At 45.3% G+C, this 22467-nt stretch overlaps 1 protein-coding gene across 6 annotated transcripts in view; it reads right to left on the reverse strand.

Annotated features, from left to right (window-relative positions):
* The window catches only part of ARHGEF1 (Rho guanine nucleotide exchange factor 1), a 194227-nt gene that overhangs the window by 68834 nt on the left and 102926 nt on the right, over positions 1-22467 (reverse strand). For all 6 annotated transcript variants that reach the window (XM_077456662.1, XM_077456660.1, XM_077456661.1 and 3 more), the window contains 2 exons: positions 13937-14042; positions 9274-9414 (listed from right to left, as the gene is read on the reverse strand). In XM_077456662.1, the coding sequence (XP_077312788.1) occupies positions 9274-9414; positions 13937-14042 (247 nt within the window). The remainder of the gene's footprint in view (positions 1-9273; positions 9415-13936; positions 14043-22467) is intronic.

The following is a 22467-nucleotide window of genomic DNA, read 5'->3' on the forward strand; positions in this document are numbered from 1 at the left end:
ACACTGTGCATTATGCTCTCCTGACCCAATGAACACTGTTCATTAAGCGCTCCTGACCCCTGCACTATATACCAATAAACGCCACTCTGCATTGTGTACCTTTGATTCCTGCACTCTGTGCATTACACATTTATGACTGATGCACCCTGTGAGATAAATACCCCTACACTCTGTGCGATATACTTTCCAGACACCTGCACCCCGTGCAATACATACCCATGAACTCTGCACTCTATGCAATAAACACTCCTGATCCCTGCACTCTAGGTGTTATCCTCTCTTGACTCCTGCACTCTGTGCGTTACACACTCAAGACTGCTGCATCGTGTAAGTTACATACCCCTGCACTCAGTGAGATACTTTCTGCTGAACCCTGTACTTTATGCAGTACATACCACTGCACTCTGTACGGTACACACTCCTGGCCACTGCATCCTGTGAGTTACGTACCCTTGAACTTTGCATGTTATTCTCCAGACCTTTGCATTCTGTGCAGTACACACTCCTGCCCTTTGCATCCTGTGAGTTATGTACCCCTGAACCCTGTATCCAATTCTCCAGGCCCTCGCACCCTGTGCATTATGCTCTCCTAACCACTGCACCGCTTTGTCGTTCTCCTCCAGGTACCCAAGGCTGAATAAAATATCTACTGTCATGTTCAGCATTTTAAAAAAAGAGCTATGTTCTACAAGTATAAAAAAAATGTAATAACTGCGCTATAATCCATCTATCCTTAAAAAATAAACAGTAAGCAGAATTTTTTTTGTGTCACACAATCACAAAACAGTAAATAAATAAGAATCGCGCTAATTAAAAAATGTGAAGTCCATAGGAGAATCCATATGGATTGTATTCATCTAATCAAAAACGTCCACAAACAATGTGATAATGAATCAATCTCTTTGATGGCAGTGTCCATCATCCATCACCAAAAACCGCAGTGAATCCACCACCAGCTATAGAAAATACCAGAAAGCGCATTTGACCTTTTTATAACCATTAAGGTCAACACCTGCTGGTAAGGCGACATCCATACTTTGAGCACAATCTGGGTGTGTGCAGGGGCGGACCGACAACTCATGGGGCCCCCGGGCAATAGGAGATTATGGGGCCCCCAGGCAATCCGAGATTATGGGGCCACACAGAATACAATCACACAGTATACACATACATGTACACACAGTATACACAGACATGTTTCTATTGGCTGAGAAGGTACTGGAGAGGTGGGGCAGCTATAATCTCTGGATTTTTAGACCAAAAGACGGCACAGTGGTGTAGTGGTTAGCACTCTCACCTAGCAGTAAGAAGGGTCGCTGGTTCAAATCGCAACCACAACACTACCTGCCTGGAGTTTGCATGTTCTCCCTGTGCCTGCGTGGGTTTCCTCCGGGTACTCCGGTTTCCTCCCACACTCCAAAGACATGCAGGTAGGTTAATTGGCTTCTGTCCAAAATTGACCCTAGTAGATGAGTGGGGACCTTGCATTGTGGGCTCCTTGAGGGTAGGGATCAATGTGAGTGTGCAATGTACAGGGATGGGGACAATTGTAGACACTCAACTCAGGTTGAACAGGATGGACTGGTGTCTTTATTCAACCTTACTAACTATGAAACTATGAAAAGGATGTCGGTACAGGACATTTCAGAGACAGATGTAAAAAAAAACATCGTTTTACTGAAGTTGGCAACCCTGATGGGGCCCCCTAGTGGCTCGGGGCCCTCGGGCAGTGCCCGAGTGGCCCAATGGTCAGTCCGCCCCTGGGTGTGTGTTACAGTTGGTGAAGGTGGTTTCATTTGCACAGTGGAAGTAATTTATGCGCATGATCACAAACAGCTTGGATTGGAATCTGCACAGAGGATATATATATATATCTCTTTTCAGGATTGCACAGATTTTATGTACCTTATTGCATTTTTTTCGGACTTTATGATTGGACTTTTATGTTTAATAGCACTATTTTCATGTTGGGTTTTTTTGTGTAGTTGCGTTTGGTGATTATAGGTCAATTTTTTCATATTGTATTTTGTTTTAAAAAAAATAATAATAATTTTGCACGCATACTTAGCCATAGCTTCAACGGCTGGGTATTATTAGTGTTCAATTTTCAGCGCCCCTCATTACACAATTTTTTTTCACATTTATCTAGAAGGTTTGTCTAGCACGAGGGTCAGCAGCTGTCACCATCTTTTTGCTTAATGGTTTATATTAACACTAAGGTAATTATTAATATCACTTGATTGTATCACAAATTAGGTATTTTGGCACAAGGTTTTAAATATTTTTTTCAATATAGAAAATACTGATCAGCTCCTGTAGACCCCTTATAGGGGGTCGGTGTACATCTATGGCTTAAAACCTAGCTGGGGCCTTTCTCCACATATCAGGGCTTCTCTACACTTCCGATGTCACTCAGTGAGTTGGATAGGAGTTGGGCACCAAAAAGAGTAATCACAAAGGTTTGTAAACCTGCCGACTTAAGTATCATCGTGCTTTGCACAGAGAGATACATGTTGTAGGCAATTTTCAAAATAGGAAAAATAAATCAAATATTTTAGAGTATAAAAATTATTAAAAGCTATTACTCACAAATGGTATTTTTTTTTTCTTTTTTTACATTTAACATTTTATGTTTACATTTAAATGAGACAAAAAACCTACATACTCAACTAGATGGTTTGCAAAATCGATCAGGATGAGGCCGCGCCCCTCTTCTGGCTCTGCACTATGAACTGAGCGATCAAAGACCACTGATTGCTCAGTTCTCAGTCTTTAGTGAGCCGGTGATTGCCAGTCACTCTGTGTTTTGCCCCTCCAGCGCTCACTGGAGCACCGAACTGTGGAGGGGGTTGGGAGAGGCTGGTGCACTGAGAGGCTGAGCCTGCTGCCAGTCAGGCATCTGGGCTGATCCAGACATAATTGTTGGGATCCCTGCAGAATCTGGAGTGGCTCTGCGACGTCATCCGACAGCGGGCTTTAGCTTGCGGTCAGCTGAACCTGGGACACAGGGGTGCAGAACTGTGATCCCCAGGAGAAGTATGGGCAAAAAAACAAAATGAAGCCAATACTTCTGCTTTAAAGCTTATAATATTATATTAACAGCTAATAATAAATCTAAGCAGGGGTTTTGTTTTACTACATTGTACCAAATAAACTTTTTTTTTCCCCCCATTTTGGATAGAGTAAAGAAGGGTTATAACAACCCCACCCATCCCCCCAATCAGTTTTTTTATTGCCATCTGTGTCCCGTTGGGGAGATTTCCCTTCACCTCCTGCCCCAGAGCCAAAACAGGAAGTGAGAGGAAATCCCTCCAAAATTAGGGAATTCCAGGGTGTCACCAGGGTCACGGGAACTAGTGTCCCCATTGGAAGATTTCCTTCTAGTGTTCTGATGTCAATGCAAAATGTAAGATTTTCTTTCACTTTCAATGATAACGGTAAACAGCAGAAATAGAAGGGTAGAAAGGGGAAATGTAACAGGTGCAATAAAAACAGGACAGGTGTTCAAATTTCACTACTCTCTACCCAGAACTAAGGCCTCATGCACACTTGAGCTCAAAAATGCCTGTTTTAGAGGCCTTTGACTTTTTTTCTGCCTCTAAAAATGCCCCACCATGTTATCCCACGTGTACACAGGGCCATGGATAAGGGGGTATCACCAATCCTCCTGTATGGGGCCCAGGCTAGCAGGGGGGTCAAGCCAAAGAACAAAGAGAAGCACACCGCTCCAAGCAAAATAAGGTGCAGGATGGATCACAGGTGCAGACTACGGCTCACCACCGTGGAAAACGAGGAATTGGTCGCTCACTGGAACTCCAAATTATCTCAATGTCATCTTTATTGTCAAAAGGGTCAGACAGATACAGGCAATGGTAGATGTTTCACAAGCGGTAGCTTGCTTGTTTACAACCCCAAGGTGTGTGTGCGCGCGTGTGTGGGGGGGGGGGGGGGGGGTCCAGGAAAAAGTGTAAATTGGATATGATCAGGGAGGGTGATCTGCACAGCTTGGGGGGGGGGGGGGGGGGGGCAGTTACTGGAACTGGCCCCCTTTATGACTCTTTGCAACCACTGAAAGCTGGCTTCTCATCTCCCTCTAGCCAGCTTTCAGCTGCTGCAGAGAGAGAGCCATACAGTTGATCAGTTCTAGTAATTGCCCCCTCTGCCACAAGGCAGAACCATTCGTTCCCCACTGCTGTCCAGGCCCCCTGTGCAAACCCCCCCCCCCCCCCCCCCCCACACACACACACACACACAGTCCTGCCCGCTTTATTAGTACCCACCACTCTGTGTTCATTCGTAACTGAAGTATAGAAAACTGTGTATATTTGGAGTGGACCTGTCAGGTTGGCAGTATGGCGCTCCATGGTTTCTAACAGAAGCCCTGTGTGTCCATGCACATCAGCAGGGGAGTTTAGAAGCAGAAAAAAAAGAACATCAATTGTGCGTTGCAGACGGGGGCATTTTGGCAGGGAAAAAAAAAAAAATACGCCAAAATGTGCATAAATACGCCTAAATGCTGAGCACTTGAGTAGCACTTGAGCATTTTATTTCAATGGCCAGAATATTGATGAAATAAGCATTCGAGCGTTTGACTCACCTAAAAGCATTTGCAAAAACGCAGTTTAGGCGCGTTTTGAAGCTGCTTTTCTCCTGCTATGAGAATAGTGTTTAAAAAAAGTTTCAGTGTGCATGAAGCCTAAAAGAAAAAGTTTTGCCTTTAGTTACACCTTAACCATCACATACTGAGACTTTTAAACTTGGCAAAGACCTCCGGTCAGCAAAGAGGTAAGTACAATTGGAGAGAATTATCTGCCTTCTTTTTTTTCCTGGGAAAGTGTTATTTTATCCATTTTGTCCATTTTATTCTTCTATTCATCCAAAGACATCAATAGGCACCTTTTTTTTTCCAGTAGAGAGGGGAAAGCCTAGAACCTCAATGAGGGGTATTCAGAGTAATAAATATCTAAACAGATTTTCTAATTCTTCCCAACTTCTAAAGAAAAACAAAAGTTTTTGTCTGGCTTGAATTTCTTTTCTCACGTTAAGTATCCTCTTTAATCACTGATCCGAGGTATTTAAAGCTCCGAAAGCGTTCATAATTGGCTTCATTGAAGTGAGCAGTTCTGCCTTTCCCGTCATTTCACTTTCCAGATGAAAAGTTTCACTTGGTTTTGGCACCGTTCACCTATTCAGTCCATCTCTCCCTCGTTCCTAGTCTTATATGGCTTTCCTCGAGCTCGGGGGAGCAGATCAGTGCTATCAGCATTAGGAAGGTTCTTTGTTGTCCGATTAACAAAATGTTCCAGAGAATACATCTCACCAATTTAACGTGAAGGCGTAGAGGTGTGTGTATAAAAAGACATGCATAGCTCTTCTCCCATGTAAACTCATTCTGTGCAGATGGGGCTATATTGTCTGCAATTCAAATGTGTGAATGTAAATGGTGCTGAGCAGCAGATTTAGTCCCTATAATTAGTCCTATATTTCCCTACAGTAGTAAGTGTCATCTAGTGGCCATATCACATTATAGCCACTAGATGGTGCTGACTACTGTAGGAAAGAAGTATGCCCATCGGCATGGGCGGCCTGACCATTGGGCCACTCAGGCACTGCCCGAGGGCCCCAAGCCACTAGGGGGCCCTATCAGGGTTGCCAGCCTCAGTAAAACCAGGGAAAGTATGTAAAAATCTGCATTTTTTTTTACATCCGTCACTGAAATGTCCCTTACCGACATCCTTTTGGTCTGAAAATCCTGAGATTATAGCTGCCCCACCTCTCCAGTACCTTCTCAGCCAATAGAAATCTGTCTGTGTATACGGTGTGCGTGTATACGGTGTGCGCGTATACTGCGTGCGCGTATAATGCGTGCGCGTATAATGCGTGCGCGTATAATGCATGTGTGTATACTGTGTGGCCCCATAATCTCGAATTGCCTGGGGGCCCCATAATCTCCTATTGCTGGGGGGAACCACGAGTTCTCAGTCCACCCCTGCCCCTTGGTAACATTTAGTGGTCATAATTATTATTATTATACACAATTAATAGAGAGCCAGCAGTTTACGCAGCGCTTTACAATGTATAAGGGGGGACAACACAATTACAGTACAATACAATAGGTACAGGAGGGGCCCGGCTTGTAAAGCTTACATTCTAAAAGGGAGGGGGTGGTGGTACAAAAGGTAATAGCTGCAGAGAATGATATAGTGGGGGGTGGCTCAGGGACAGTTAGGTGGATGTGGGATAGGCTTCCCTGAATAAATGAGTTTTCAGGGATCTCCTAAAGGTGGACAGGGTAGGTGCTGATTGGACAGACTGGGGCAGGGAGTTCCAGAGGATGGGAGAGGCTCTGGAGAAGTTTTGAAGGGGAGTATGAGAGGAGGTAACAAGGGAGCTAGAAAGCAGGAGGTCCTGGGAGGAATGGAGAGGACGATTTGGGCGATCTCTGTAGATGAGGTTGGTGATGTAGATGGGGGTGATGTTGTGGATGGCTCTGTATGTTATGATTAGCATTTTGAATCTTACACGGTGGGGTAGGAGAAGCCAGTAAAGGGATTGGCAGAGAGGGATGGCAGTCATGGATCGATTAGTGAGGTGTATTAGTCTAGCAGCAGCATTCATAATAGACTGAAGGGGGGATAGCCTGCTTAAGGGTAGGCCATTAAAGAGAGAGTTGCAGTAGTCAAGGCGGGAATAATTAGGGATGCACCGATATATTGACTGCCAAAATCTATTGGCTGAAAATTGGGTTATCTGCATTTTTCCGATAGGAAAAAGGGTGCTGATAATGGCCACCGAAAAGCATGTGATTTTGCTGCGATTTTTATAGGCCATGTGACTCAAAAACACAACATGGGTGCATTGTTAATGTTTTTTTTGCCACGTTTCTAATACATTGCAATAGGGAGCTGTGTTACACTGCAATGGGAGTGCAAAGGACCAGTGTGAAGACATACATAGATTTTAAAGAGGAAGTAAACCCCTTCAAACCACTTTGACCTACAGGTAAGCCTAGATTAAGGCTTACCTGTAGGTCCAAGCAATATCTCCTAAACCTATATGGTTTAGGAGATATTTGCCCGAAAATGGGCACCGCTGTCTACGGCGCATGTGCCGTAGACAGCGGCGCGCAGGCGCACTAAATGCAGCAAGTCCAAGAATGGATTTGCCTAATTTGTCGACTCCCGTGCGCATGCGCGGGAGTGACGTCATCGCGGCTTCGCCGAATGGCAGCGGCGGAGCTGCGAGACGCGACTCCCGTGCGCATGCGCGGGAGTGACGTCATCGCGGCTTCGCCGCTGTCATTGGTCGGAGCTGCGAGACGCCACCAGCAAGATGGATGCGGTGGACTACAGGGATCAGCGGCGACTTCGCTGGCTCCTGTGTCAGGTAAGTGACACATAATGAGCTACTATGCGATGCATAGTAGTCCATTATGCTTTACCTTTGCAGGGAAAAAAAGAGGAAGTAAACCCATAAGGGTTTACTTCCTCTTTAAAGGAGTTGTAAAGGCAGAAGGTTTTTTTATCTTAAAGGATATGTAAAGGTTTGTTTAAAAAAAAAAAAAAAAAAAAACACACACACACAGTAGTAAAAAAACAAAACAAAAAAAAACACAAGTATAACAAAAATGTTATACTTACCTCCTCTGTGCAAGGGTTTTGCACAGAGTGGCCCCAATCCAAAATATGCTTCAATAACGAGGAATTAAAAGTCAAATATAAAACCATTATATATATAAAATATATGTATTTTTTAAAACCTGTCTAGTTCAGTTCTCGGCCAAGTGCATCCTACATTTTTGGTTTCGGTCCAGAATTTTTATTTCAGTGCACCACTAATCATAATGAAGTATTTTGTCCATTGAAACATTGTAGAGAATATAGCCTGAAAACATAAAATGTTGCCCTAACTGCGCAGAATAAATATAAATGTAATTAAGAAGGATGGACAGCTATGGGAAATTATTAGGGCTGCACCGATATCTGTATTGGTGCCGATATTAAGCATTTGCATGAGTATTCATACTCAAGCAAATGCTCGGGGGGGGGGGGGGGGCGTGTAATGTAAAGGGGTCCAGAGATGCAGGGGGATGTGTAATATAAAGGGAACCAGGGTTGCAGGGGGCTGTTTAATGTAAAGGGGCTCAGAGGTGAGGGGCTCTGTAATGTAAAAGGGGTCCAGAGGTGCAGGGGGCTGTGTAATGTAAAGGAGTCCAGAGGTGCAGGGGGCTGTGTAATGTAAAGTGGCTCAGAGGTGCAGGGGGCTGTGTAATGTAAAGGGGTACAGAGGTGCAGGGGGATGTGTAATGTAAAGGGAACCAGAGGTGCAGGGGGATGTGTAATGTAAAGGGGCTCAGGGGTGCAGGGGGCTTGTAATGTAAAGGGAACCAGAGGTGCAGGGGGCTGTGTAATGTAAAGGGAACGGGAGGTGCAGGGGGCTGTATAATGTAAAGGGAACGGGAGGTGCAGGGGGCTATGTAATGTAAAGGGAACGGGAGGTGCAGGGGGCTGTGTAGTGTAAAGGGAACGGGAGGTGCAGGGGGCTGTGTAATGTAAAGGGAATGGGAGGTGCAGGGTGCTGTGTAAAGTAAAGGGGTCCAGAGGTGCAGGAGGCTGTGTAATATAAAGGGAACCAGAGGTGCAGGGGACTGTGTAATGTAAAGGGAACCAGGGTTGCATGGGGCTGTGTAATGTAAAGGGGCCCAGACCCCTACAGTGATGCCAGAGCCTCGAGGGAGTGAACCTGCAGGCTCCCCTCAGAGTGAACTGGCTTTGTATTAGTGAAGCACCTTAAAGTGAGGTAAACCTGTACTGTTATTATTACTATGTTAGGATTATTATCTTCATTTATCAGCAGGTGAATGTGTCCATCCATGCATTTACATACATTGAATCCGGCCCTTAAGTGGAAAAAGGTTGCTGACCCCTGATCTATATATTCTTAGATACAATGAGATCTTTGAGGGCAACCATAATGCTGATGCGGGCTACAATGAAATGGCGTTTGATACCCCTGCCCTAGTCTGACAATGGTGCTGCCTGTTGCGCTTCCTGTGCTCATTCCTCCAGACTTGTGTCTTACAGGAGGCGTGTTACTGGCCAGATCACCAGGTGAGAACAGAGGAAAAAAGTCAAAGAAAAGAAAACGAATGCAGCCAACAAATCTATTGATTGGGTAAGCTGCAGTATATTATTAGTTTTGGGTTTAATACCACTTTTAACCCTCCGAAATATAACACCCCCCCTTCAGCACTCCAGTTTTAGGTATACTCACTGCATATCATCCAGCTTGACCAGTAGGCGCTCTGCTAGCTGTTTCTCTTTGGATTGTAGGATGTATTTATCATTGGTCCGATAAGACTCCAGTTCTTTAAGTTCAGTCTCCCCAGGAGTCATACCCAATACCCGCTTAGCCCTAAGGAAAACAGACAAATAGGGGAATTCAATAAATTCCTATATATCACAGTAAATAATGCAGGAACACAAAAGACCATGCAATATTGAACATCTACGTGTCCTTATGAATTGAATGCCAGTATTATATCTATGCAGCCATCAGATGTCATACCTTGCTTGGAAAATAAGTTAAATCTTGAAGTCTGAATATAGTTGTATGGGAGAAAAACAAAAATCCAACCCTTAATGGGTGAAAGAAAAAGAAAGATGGAAAGGGATACCCATCAAGACAATCGGAATGGGGACGTCACCATGCTCACCTTTCCTTTATTCTTAAAATTATATATATATATATATATATATATATATATATATATATATATATATATATAAAAACCTATTTTTTTTATTTATATATATATATATAACCTATTTTTTTTATTTTTTTTTATTTTACCAGCTTCCGACTTCCACTGTGCTTTAAGCACACGGAGAGGAGTCCTCCACTGATGCATTTCACCCACCATCTGGGCTTCAATGTATAGGCTCCACCTAGACCAGGATCATCTAGAATGAAGGATTTATTATAGCAGGTCCAGCATACTCTGGAGGGATTATACACTATATTACCAAAAGTATTGGGGCGCCTGCCTTTACACAAACTTTAATTGCATCCCAGTCTTAGTTTGTAGAGTCTATAAGAGCTTCAACTTTTCTGGGAAGGCTGTCCCCCCCCCTATGGGAATGTTTGACCATTCTTCCAGAAAGAAACTCATTTGTGAGGTCAGGCACTGATGTTGGATGATAAGGCCTGGCTCACACTCTCCGCCCTAATTCAACCCAAAGGTGTTCTATTGGGTTAAGGTCAGGACTGTGCAGGCCAGTCACATTCCTCCACCCCCAAACTCTCTCATACATGTCTTTATGGACCTTGGTTTGTGCACTGGTCCAAATCATTTGGTGGAGGGGGGGATTATGGTTCCAGTGAAGTTCCTGTGGTTTCTTAGTTCCAGTGAAGGGAACTCTTAAGGCGTCAGCATACCAAGACATTTTGGACAATTTCATGCTCCCAACTTTGTGGGAGCAGTTTGGGAATGGCTCCTTCCTATTTCAACATGACTGTACACCACAAACAGGGCCCATAAAGACATGGATGTGTGAGTTTGGGGTGGAGAAATTGACTGGCCTGCACAGAGTCCTGACCTCAACCCAATAGAACACTTTTTGGATGAATTTGAGCAGAGACTGCGAGCCAGGCCTTCTCATCCAACATCAGTGCCTGACTTCACAAATGCGCTTGTGGAAGAATGGTCAAACATTCCCATAAACAAACTGCTAAACCTTGTGGACAGCTTTCCCAGAAGAGTTGAAGCGGTTATAAAACGCAAAGGGTGGGCCAACTCAATAGTAAACCCCACGGACTAAGACTCTAAATACTTTTGGTAATATAGTACATCTCTAAATTGATACCAAAGAAAATTAATAAGCTATTGTGCTGACTAGAACCTAACCGTCATTTAACAGGGCACATAAGAGGGCCAGGAGAGTGGAAGGGAAAACCAGGTAAAATGGATGCAACTCCTCTCAGATTAGGTCTTCAAATTCTAGTGCACATATAAAAAACTAAGACAAGAGGGCGCCTCCATCTAGGTGTAGTAAATTATTAAAAAGAATGAAAGACAATAAAAATACACTCACTAGTTAAGAGTATTAAGGCTTCTCATAAACCCATATAGACCTCCGTAGTAACACTGAGACTGCAGAGTTCTGCAGGCAAGTGGCTAATTTAAGCAGAGTTCTTGAAGGAAGTAGAGATGTCAAGCTTGAGGATGGAACATAAGCAACAGCATCTTCCAGGAGTAGCAAGATGGCTGCAGCTACAAACAGCACCCTCACTGGCCGATGACAGGAAGTGGAGGGGTGTGGCTACATGTTTCAGGGCAGACATGACAAGCCTTGATCCACTTTTAAATAGTGAGTGCATTTTTATTGTCTTTTATTCTAAACCTAGATGGAGGCACCCTCTTGTGTTAGTTTTTTTATACCTCTGAGTTGGCCTGAAAAACTCTACAGCCAGAAAAAAAAAAAAAACTTCTAATTTGTTAGGTCACACAACCAGGATCTGCGCTGGGGTTTTTTTTTTTCTTCTTCTGCTATTCAGAGGTCTCCAAAGCCAGTGGCGTGCTAAGCATTCCACCATTACTATCAAAAATAAATAATTACACATATAGTAAAAAAGTGAAGGATAGTAAAATATAGGGATTTTAAAGACATCATAAAAAAAAATAAAAAAATAAAAAAAAAATCAGACAAAATTAAAAAAAATTTATTATTAGGATTTAAAAAAACAAAACAAAAAAAATAAAAAATAAAAATAAACGGTGCATATAAAAGCATAATTTAGACTGGTTCAGAGGCATATATGAAAATCACAGTGAAACACAATAATGCATTTGAAAACCCGAATGCATTTTTAATCCTTGACATGAATCTTCATCAGGGGGATGTATCACAGTGCGTAAATACGACCATAATCATCACATTTCCTGAAAGTGGAAAACCCCCCAGAGAAAGAGGTTCAGGCTTTTAGAGCACAAGGGTCACCATGGAGTTTCCCATTAACGTTATAGCCAAAAAAGTAGAAGGCTTCCAGGTTCACTCAAAATTAATGATAGGTTAATGATTGGTAGTATGTATATTCAGCCACTGAGAAGGAAAACAAAATAGTTGGTGGCTACCAAAATGCAAAAAAACAAAAAAAACAGACATGTCCCCACCAAAAAGGGAACAAACAAATGGGCACACCAAATCAAGTGGTCATTCTGTCCAAAAGCTATGTACGTATTCCACATACCTACAAGTCCATTGGAGTCCAGCATTGTCTCGCTTGCAGGGAAAGTTCTTCCTACACTATTCTTCTCCTGCACCACCATCTTGAATGGAGATCCAGCACATGTGCAGTCACAACGTAGGGATCTTTGCCAGGTTTATGGGACCTGGCAGACACCTTGCGGCGATTCTGCACATGTGTGAGATTCTGCAAACTGACTCCCGGGAATGTGCAATGAAGAAATCTCAGGAGGGGGTTAGCAGGATCTCATGCATGTGCAAAAAAGATGGAAAGGCTCCCAAAGTAACCCCGGCATGCGAAGGGCCCGGGTACATCATCCTCGCCTAGGCGAGGATTAAGGACGTATTTTAGGAAAAAAAAAAAAAAAAGGGGGTGAGGGGGTACTCTTAAAAATATAAACCTTTTTGCAAATGTGCAATAGGGAGAAGGGAAGAGGCAGGCGAGAAGACCGAAACAAAGGGGGCGAAGGTCCCCGATATCTTTCCAGCTCCCCAAAGCAATTAACCAAGCACAGATCATGCTTGGTTAACTGCTTGTAGGCAAGGGGTAGAGGGTTGTGGGTGGTGGTCATGCCCCCCATATTTCCCTCCTCACTGGGCACCAAGCAAGGGTCACAAGACTTTCCCCGGGGTGGGTTCTTATGGGCTATGCTAGGTGCCTTATACAAGGTCACTTTACTATACATGGGGTACCTTTGCTTTGTACCATTTTAATCAATGCCCTGGGACAAGGCTTAGACTGCCATGGGGGAATACTTGACCACCTTCAGATGGACATTTACAAATCCAGCCACTGCGCCCATCAAATGCAGCCACTGTGACCCCCCCACCCGCCTGCTCTCTGACTTATGTGGGATGAGCAGTGGGTCAGGCGGCAGCTCCTGTCTCCTCCATTTGTCTCTTCTTCCTTCCAGCTAGGTGTCCAATCAGAGCGCCTGTGCCTTCAGCCAATCAGGTGATGGGTATTAGACCCAGGAGTCTAGTATGGGTATGAGTCTCTAGTATGAGAGGCGGTTCAGTGATAGAAAAGTGAATATTCATTTGCTTTCCTAACACACCTGGGTCTACTCCGAGCGCAATGCTCTGCGCTCCAGGGGACAGCGCCCATGCACCCCTAATGGGTGGGCCGCCACTGCAGAAAACGGATGTTCCTCCATTTCCTCTGTGGGAAACTCTCCTGACTGTCTCCCGCCGTCCTGGAGGAACAGGGGAGCCCAGGAACCATCACAAGTGGCGACAGGAGGGTGGGGGGTGGATTTCCCTTCGCATTGCTACAAATGTGATTGGGAAGCTGGGAAAAAGGGCCCTAAAACATCTTCTACTAATGTCTTATGTGACACGGTGTTCATAGTAAAAAAACAAGAAACATTATTTGGGAGTGCTGATGACTTTGCACATGGTATGGGTATATATCTAGCTGGTTGCCCATCATATAGAACAAGGATATGCAATTAGCGAACCTCCAGCTGTTGCAAAACTACAAGTCCCATCATTCCTCTGCCTCTGGGTGTCATGCTTGTGGCTGTCAAAGCCTAATGGGACTTGTAGTTCTGCAACAGCTGGAGGTCCGCTAATTGCATATCCCTGATATAGAATCTTCCATGAAGAATCCCTCATAGGTTCCCTTTACAAAAGCTGCACAAGAGATACAAAGGAAACCAATTTCCACATCTGTAACATAAAGAGATTACCTGAAATCTTCCAGCTGTCTGCAAATCTCCGGAAACTGGTACGCCTGAATTTCCTGGAGATACTTCTTCAGCGTGTCGTCAGGAATGAGGTCGGGCCTTGTCCGATCTGCGACAATAGAGTAGACATGTTTGCAAAGTCATGTTTCTATATGTAACCCAAAGCCGAGTCTGCCATTATGTTACAAAAGGACAGGCTAGGAACGTTGAAGCAAAAATGTCAGAGTTGCAACCACATCTAATGTTATTCCAATTCGCGATGTTCCTGCGCAGGGTGTGAAATAAAGAAAGAGAGGAGTGCTTGTCGGCACCGACACTTCTGGGCTTTATGAAGGGTTGGATCACTTTTTCAGAAAAAAATAAATAGGTCAACTTAAATTATACATCAGCTGATGTACCACAATGATTTCTAATTAATTATAAATGGTCGTTATTGAGCACACAGAGTGCGGCAAACTGGTTACTATGCACAGCTGCACTCGTTTTAGCAAATCAGCTTCCAGCTTTTATTGTCAAAGCCTAATTAAAGCAAAAAGTTAGAAGCTGATTGGTTACTATGCAGAGCTGCACCAGATTGTGTGCACAAGTTTTAATAAAATCTTCCCCAATATGTTACTTAGAATGTATTATTATTATTATTATTATAATAATACAGGATTTAACCACTTAAGGACCGGAAGATTTTCCCCTTTAATGACCAGGCCACTTTTTGCGATAAGGCACTGCTCCATTTTAACCACTTTCCGCTGCACGCCGATATACGTCGGCACAATGGCAGCAGTGGGCAAATGGACGTACCTGTACGTCCCCTTTAAATGGCGGGGCTAGCGGGCCCACGCACACGCCATGTACAGCGTGACCGTGCCTGCGGACTAGATGTCCGCCAGTCTCCTGGCCATCATGTCATGGAGCCGCAGAACGGGGGAAGTGAATAGGTAAACAAGGCATTTCCCTGTTCAGACTTGTGACATAACAGATCACTGCTGTCATCGGGAGCAATGATCGCTGTCATGCGAGTGGAAGCCCACCCCACCCCCCCCACAGTTAGAATCACTCCCTAGGACACACTTAACCCCTTCATCGCCCCCTAGTATTTAACCCCCTTCCCTGCCAGTGTCATTTACACAGTATGTAGTGCATTTTTATAGCACGGATCGCTGTATTAATGACAATGGTCCCAAAATAGTGTCAAAAGTGTCCGATGTGCCCGCCATAATGTCGCAGACACGATAAAAATTGCAGATCGCTGCGATTACTAATAAAAATATCCCCTGTTTTGTAGACTATAACTTTTGCGCAAGGAGGTAAAATCTTCCGGGCTAAAGTGGTTAACTGACAATTGTGCGGACGCTGTACCCAAACAAAATTGACATCCTTTTTTCCCCACAAATTGAGCTTTCTTTTGGTATTTGATCTGCGATATTTTTTATTTTTTTTGCACTATAAACCGAAAAGGACCAACAATTTTGAAATGATATATTATATATTTTACTTTTGCTATAATACCCCCCCCCAAAAAAAAAAAAGATACATTTCTTTGTTCGTTTAGGCCAATATGTATTCTTAAAAAAAAAAAAAAAAACAAACAAACAAAAAAAAACAAAAAAAACCCCCAAAAACGCAATAAGCGTATATGGATTGATTTGCGCAAAAATTATAGCATCTACAAAATAGTGGATAGATTTATGGAATTTTTATTTTCATTTTTTTTTTTTTTTTACTAGTAATGGCGGTGATTTTTTGCGGGATTGTGACATTGCAGCAGACAGATCGGACACTTTTTTTTGGAACCAGTGACATTTATACAGCGATCAGTGCTATAAAAATGCACTGATTACTGTATAAATGACACTGGCAGGGAAGGGGTTAACACTGGTGGTGATCGAGGGGTTAAATGTGTTCCCTGGGAGGTGTTTCTAACTGTGGGGGGAGGGGACTGATTGCGAGTACAGGGAGATCACCGTTCCAATCACTAGGAACAGCGATCACTCTGTACTTCCCTGTCAGAACGGGGATCTGTTTGTTTACATTGACAGATCCCCGTTCTGGCTCTCTGTGGAGCGATCGCGGGTGGCCAGAGGACATCGCCAGCCACGCACATCAGCTCCCCCCGCTGTGCAACGGGCGTGCCTGCTACAGCTGATAAACGTACAGCTACGGCGATTCACGGGAATGAGCCGACCTGACACAGTATAATGAAGGTGGCTGGTCAGCAAGTGGTTAAAGAGAAACAAGATTTTAAATGTACAGTGTTAACTCAAATCAAGTTTAAAGTGGATTTTTACTCAGAAAATTAAGTCCTGCTAGATTCACTTCAGTCTGGCCCCTTTTGAAGGTATATGTAAAATATTACGTTTTTACATTGCTGCACTTAGATGGCGCTTCTCTTTTCTTTTGTTTTTATGCACTTCTTCTTTCAGAAGCCAGCAGCCATAAAGCACCAGATATCTCATCCCCAGTGGTGGCTGGTGTTTTTTTTGGGGGGGGGGGGGGGGTGGCAAACAACCACCCCCTTGGGTGGCCGGCGGCACTTAACTGCCCGCCAGTCGGTCCGGCACTTACCCCATCTAGGTGGCGTGTGGCGGGCTGTGGGCAGCAGCTCCTGCTCTGCCTTCACCACTATCACGTGGTTTCCGTTAGTCTTCTCCTCCTAGGCGCTCAACAGGATCCCCTGTACTTTCAACCAATCGGGTGATGGGTCTCAGACCTGCTTCCTGATTGGCCTGGAGGAGGATTAGCGTTAGAATAGCAAGTATTCATTCACTATTCTTACACACCTGGGTGGGCTGTGAGCGCGCTCTCTGCGTCCCAAGCCCACCATATTTTGAAGCCTATTAGAGCCCCCCCTGCTGGAATTCATGCGCCCGGCATCCTGCAAGTTGCAAGGGGAACATGGATAGGGGAGGTGGCACCCATGCGCCCTCAATGGATGGGCCGCCACTGCTCATCACCAGAGACGTTTACCACCATTGACTGACTTTATTGCTTTCTTTGCTTAAGCCATTTGTTATGCCCTTTTCATCCAGCGTCCTCAGCGCCAATATTTGTGTTCCTTTATGCTTCTCACCCTGCTCTGCACATGCTCAGTTACTCTGTAATTTTAGGTACTGTGCCGAATTTGAAGAGGCTGATCTGCTGACAGCCTTAAACTGGTTGTATAGTCAAATTTTTTACTTTTACCTACAGGTAAGCCCATAATAAGGCTTACCTGTAGGTACAAAAAATATCTCCTAAACCTGTATGGTTTAGGAGATATTCCCCTTGCAATGTGCACAGGGGATTCTTGGCTGAAAGCCCATCAGAACGCTGGACCTTGCCATAAAGAAGTCTCCCACGCACACGCGCGGGAGTGATGACATTGCGGCTCCAGACGCTCACATCGCTGGAGCCACGATACACAGAAGACATGCCGAGGCAACATGTCCACTACTTCGGCGTGGAGCAGGTGAGATACCGATGCTTCATTCTAAAGTAAGCAGGGGCGGACTGACCATTCGGGCACTCGGGCACTGCCCGAGGGCCCCATGCCACTAAGGGGCCCCATCAGGGTTGCCAGCCTCAATAAAACCAGGGACAGTATGTAAAAATCTGTGTTTATTTAAAAATCCCAAGATTATAGCTGCCCCGTCTCTCCATTACCTTTTCAGTGTGTGTGTGTGTATTCTGTGTGTGTGTGTATTCTGTGTGTGTGTGTGTGTGTATATACTGAGTGGCCCCATTATCTCCTACTGCCCGGGGGCCCCATGAGTTGTCAGTCCGCCCCTGAAGGTAAGTATTTTATAATGAGCTAGTATGCTGTGCATACAAGTTTATTATGCCTTTTGCCTTACAGGGGTATAAAAAAACAAAAAAAGTGTCAGCGGGTATACAACTACTTTAAAAGCGTAATGAAGCCCCCCTATCCTTTACAGCCAAGGAAGCTGCTTCTGTTTGATCTGTAACTGCCATGGCGCTACATATGTGATCAGCTATAACAGCCATTGATGGTTTGACGGTTTGGTTGCGGACACAAGCAAATGTGACAATTAGCAATTCCGGCATTCAGGGAATGCAACTGCTTTTTGAAACCATTAAATCAATGGGTTTAGTTCTCCAATTTACAGCACACACTCATTTTGGTAGCATAACGTGGAATGTATTGTTCCTTGCTAAAGAAAATAATTTTTTATCAAGTTGTTATGGGTAAAGTTGGGCAAAGTTTCTTTTTAAAGCGGAACTTTACCCATAACGACTTGATAAAATAAAGTTCATTAGCAATAGAACAAATTCAGTAGTGCCTAAAAATAGAGAGCAACTGAGCATGTGCAGAGCAGGGTGAGACAAGGTATTACTGGATTTTAAACAGTATAGGCACCCTATTTTAACGTTTTATATAGCTATACCTGCAAAAGGGGCCAGCAGGAGGTGAGCTAGCAGGATTGAATTTTCTGACTAAAGTTCCACTTTAATGGACTGAATGCTAATTCATGTATGCGTGCATTACCCTTTGTGGCCAGGAGAGGGTGACAGAGCAGCAGAGAAAATTGTGGTCACCTCTACCAGCGGGAGGGGACAGGAAAACCATGCGCTCACTTTTATCAGCTTCACAACATCTCTGCAGGAAGTGATTTGCCTTTGTGCAGCAACAAGAACACTACACACAGTTTGTTCTCACCGCAGGGACGCAGCGGCTTCTGCTGCAGGAGCATTGATACATGAAAGAGCTGACTTTCTGCTGAACTGGTTACAAATGGCACAAAAGATCAAAGCGGAAGAGACCAAAGTGACATAAGAGGAGGAAATATGAGTAGCAGGGAACTTCCTACTAAATTACCCTGAATTGTTTACAATAAGAAAGGCTCAGTAGCAAAAAAAAAAAAATAAAAGCAACGGCTAGCGCCACCCTAAAATTATAAAAAAAAAAGTTTCCCAAGGACAGAGTTAAATTGTGCTTTTAATACTTGGAGGTGGCAGCAAAGTAAATGGTAACTTACACTGGTATATAATAAATGGATAGGCTGTACACTCACTGATGTCACTGCTCCCTAGTCAATGGCCAGGTGATGTCACTGGTTTCTTATTAATAGGCAATTTGCATAGTGAGTGATGTCACTGGTCTCTAGTGAATGGATAGGATATACACACTAAGTAATGTTGCTAGTTTATAAAGGATGGATAGGCTCAGTACTGAGTGATGTCATTATCCGCTATTGGAGGGGTCTCAAAACTTTCTAAACAAAAAGACTTTAGGGAAGCTGGACTGCGGCTGGTGGGAGTAGACATTGTCTAATGCCGCGTACACACGGGCGGACTGTATGGCGTACTTAGTCCGTCGAAACACATTTCAGCGGACAGTCCGCTCGTGTGTGGGCTTCAGCGGACTTTTTCAGCGTGCAGTCCGGTGTACTAAGAATTTCGGATTTTTCGAAATTCTGTCCGTCATACTTTGGTTTCAGCGGACAATCCTCTCGTCAGTATGCTAGTCGGACGGACTAAGAATGGCGCATGCCCAGAAAGGATTTACACGGCGGAAGGGTGCTTTGCTGTGTATTGGACTTCCTATTTCTAGTCCCGTCGTACGTGCTGTACACGTCATCGCACAAGCTTTCGTCGGACTGTTTGGGTATCCGTGTGTGGTCAAGTCCGTTCAGTGGAAAGTATGACGGACTGTCCGTCGGATTGTATGACGGACTAAGTACGCCATACAGTCTGCTCGTGTGTACGCGGCATAAGGCTTAGTGGTTAGTGAGAGAAAATAAATTACATAGCGCCAGTGGTTAATAGATGGAGGAATAGTGCCCCTGCTGTTGGCGTCAGTGGAAGGACTAGCACCCCCCCGCTGTTGGCGTCAGTGGAAGGACTAGCACCCCCCCCCGCTGTTGGCGTCAGTGGAAGGACTAGCACCCCCGCTGTTGGCGTCAGTGGAAGGACTAGCACCCCCCCCGCTGTTGGCGTCAGTGGAAGGACTAGCACCCCCGCTGTTGGCGTCAGTGGAAGGACAAGCACCCCCCGCTGTTGGCGTCAGTGGAAGGACAAGCACCCCCCCGCTGTTGGCGTCAGTGGAAGGACTAGCACCCCCCCCGCTGTTGGCGTCAGTGGAAGGACTAGCACCCCCGCTGTTGGCGTCAGTGGAAGGACAAGCACCCCCCCGCTGTTAGCGTCAGTGGAAGGACTAGCACCCCCCGGGGAAAGAATGGTGCCTAATTGTTGGTGTCAGTAAAAGGAATAGTGCTTAAGATCAGTGTTAGGAACAATGCCCCCAAGGGCCAGATAAATACCAAGCGCCAGTGGTTAATAGATGGAGGAATAGTGCCCCTGCTGTTGGCGTCAGTGGAAGGACTAGCACCCCCCGATGTTGGCGTCAGCGGAAGGACTAGCACCCCCCCGATGTTGGCGTCAGCGGAAGGACTAGCACCCCCCCGATGTTGACGTCAGCGGAAGGACTAGCACCCCCCCGATGTTGGCGTCAGTGGAAGGACTAGCACCCCCCCGATGTTGGCGTCAGTGGAAGGACTAGCACCCCCCCCGATGTTGGCGTCAGTGGAAGGACTAGCACCCCCCCGATGTTGGCGTCAGTGGAAGGACTAGCACCCCCCCCGCTGTTGGCGTCAGTGGAAGGACTACCACCCCCCCGCTGTTGGCGTCAGTGGAAGGACTACCACCCCCCCGCTGTTGGCGTCAGTGGAAGGACTAGCCCCCCCCGCTGTTGGCGTCAGGGGAAGGACTAGCACCCCCCGATGTTGGCGTCAGTGGAAGGACTACCACCCCCCGCTGTTGGCGTCAGTGGAAGGACTAGCACCCCCCGCTGTTGGCGTCAGTGGAAGGACTAGCACCCCCCGCTGTTGGCGTCAGTGGAAGGACTAGCACCCCCCGCTGTTGGCGTCAGTGGAAGGACTAGCACCCCCCGCTGTTGGCGTCAGTGGAAGGACTAGCACCCCCCCCTGTTGGCGTCAGTGGAAGGACTAGCACCCCCCGCTGTTGGCGTCAGTGGAAGGACTAGCACCCCCCGCTGTTGGCGTCAGTGGAAGGACTAGCACCCCCCGGGGAAAGAATGGTGCCTAATTATTGGTGTCAGTAAAAGGAATAGTGCTTAATATCAGTGTTAGGAACAATGCCCCCAAGGGCCAGATAAATACCAAGCAAAGGCCCATCTGGCCCTCGGGCCACAATTTGGAGACTACCATTTTAGTGAATGCATATGCTGAATACTGAGTGATGTCACTGGCCACTTATGAATGAATGAATGAATGAATAGGTCGAACACTGAGTAGTGCCACTGGTTTTTACGTAAACAGATAGGCTAAATACCAAGTGATGCCACTGGTCACTAATGAACGGCCAGCATACTGAGTGATGTTACTGGTTTTTGATAATCGGCTGCCTACCCTTTGGTGTCATCGGTCTCTAGTGAACAGATAGGCTGAATGCAGAGAGATGTTAATAGCCTCCAATGAATACATGCACTGCATACTAAAGGATGTCACTGGTCTCTAGGTGATAGACAGGTGGCATACCGAGTGATGTCACTAGTCTCATGTGATTGGATAGGTGGCATACCAAGTGATGTCACTAGTCTCTAGTGCAGCTTTTCTCAACTCCAGTCCTCAAGGTGCCCCAACAGGTCATGTTTTCAGGCTCTCCATTATTTTGCACAGGTAATTTGATCAGTTTCACTGCCTTAGTAACTACAACAGCTGTTTTATCTGTGGGAAATTCTGAAAACATGACCTGTTGGGGCGCCTTGAGGACTGGAGTTGAGAAACACCACTAGTAAAAAATGAGTGATGCCACTTATCTCTAGAGAATGCATTTGGTGCATACTGAGGGATGTCACTGGTCTCTAGGTGATAGATAGGTGGCATACCAAGTGATGTCACTGGTCTCATCTAAATGGATAGGCTGCATACTGAGGGATGTCATTGGTCTCTAGTGAATGGATAGACATAGGCTGCATACTGAAGGATGTCATTAGTCTCTAGCGACATCTAACAGCAGGGGTGCTAGTTCTTCCACTAGCAGGGGTGCTAGTCATAGTTACATAGTAGGTGAGGTTGGAAAAAAGACACAAGTCCATCAAGTACAACCTATGTGTGTGATTATATGTCAGTATTACATTGTATATCCCTGTATGTTGCGGTCGCTCAGGTACTTATCTAATAGTTAATTGAAACTACCAATGCCCCCCGATGAGACCACCGCCTGTTGAAGGGAATTCCACATCCTTGCCGCTCTTACAGTGTTTAACCCTCTACTTAGTTTCTAGTGAATGGATAGGCTGCATACTGAGTGATGTGATCAATCTCTAGTGAATGGATAGGCTGCATACCAGGAGATGTCATTGGTCTCCAGTGAATGGATAAGCTGCATACCGGGGGATGTCATTGGTCTCCAGTGAATGGATAGGCTGCATACCGGGGGATGTCATTGGTCTCCAGTGAATGGATAGGCTGCATACCGGGGGATGTCATTGGTCTCCAGTGAATGGATAGGCTGCATACCGGGGGATGTCATTGGTCTCCAGTGAATGGATAGGCTGCATACCGGGGGATGTCATT

The sequence above is a fragment of the Lithobates pipiens genome, unplaced genomic scaffold, assembly GCF_037356315.1.
Source record: "Lithobates pipiens isolate NorthernLeopardFrog02 unplaced genomic scaffold, aLitPip1_a1.2 Scaffold_27, whole genome shotgun sequence".
In the NCBI taxonomy this organism is placed as follows: Eukaryota; Metazoa; Chordata; class Amphibia; order Anura; family Ranidae; genus Lithobates; species Lithobates pipiens.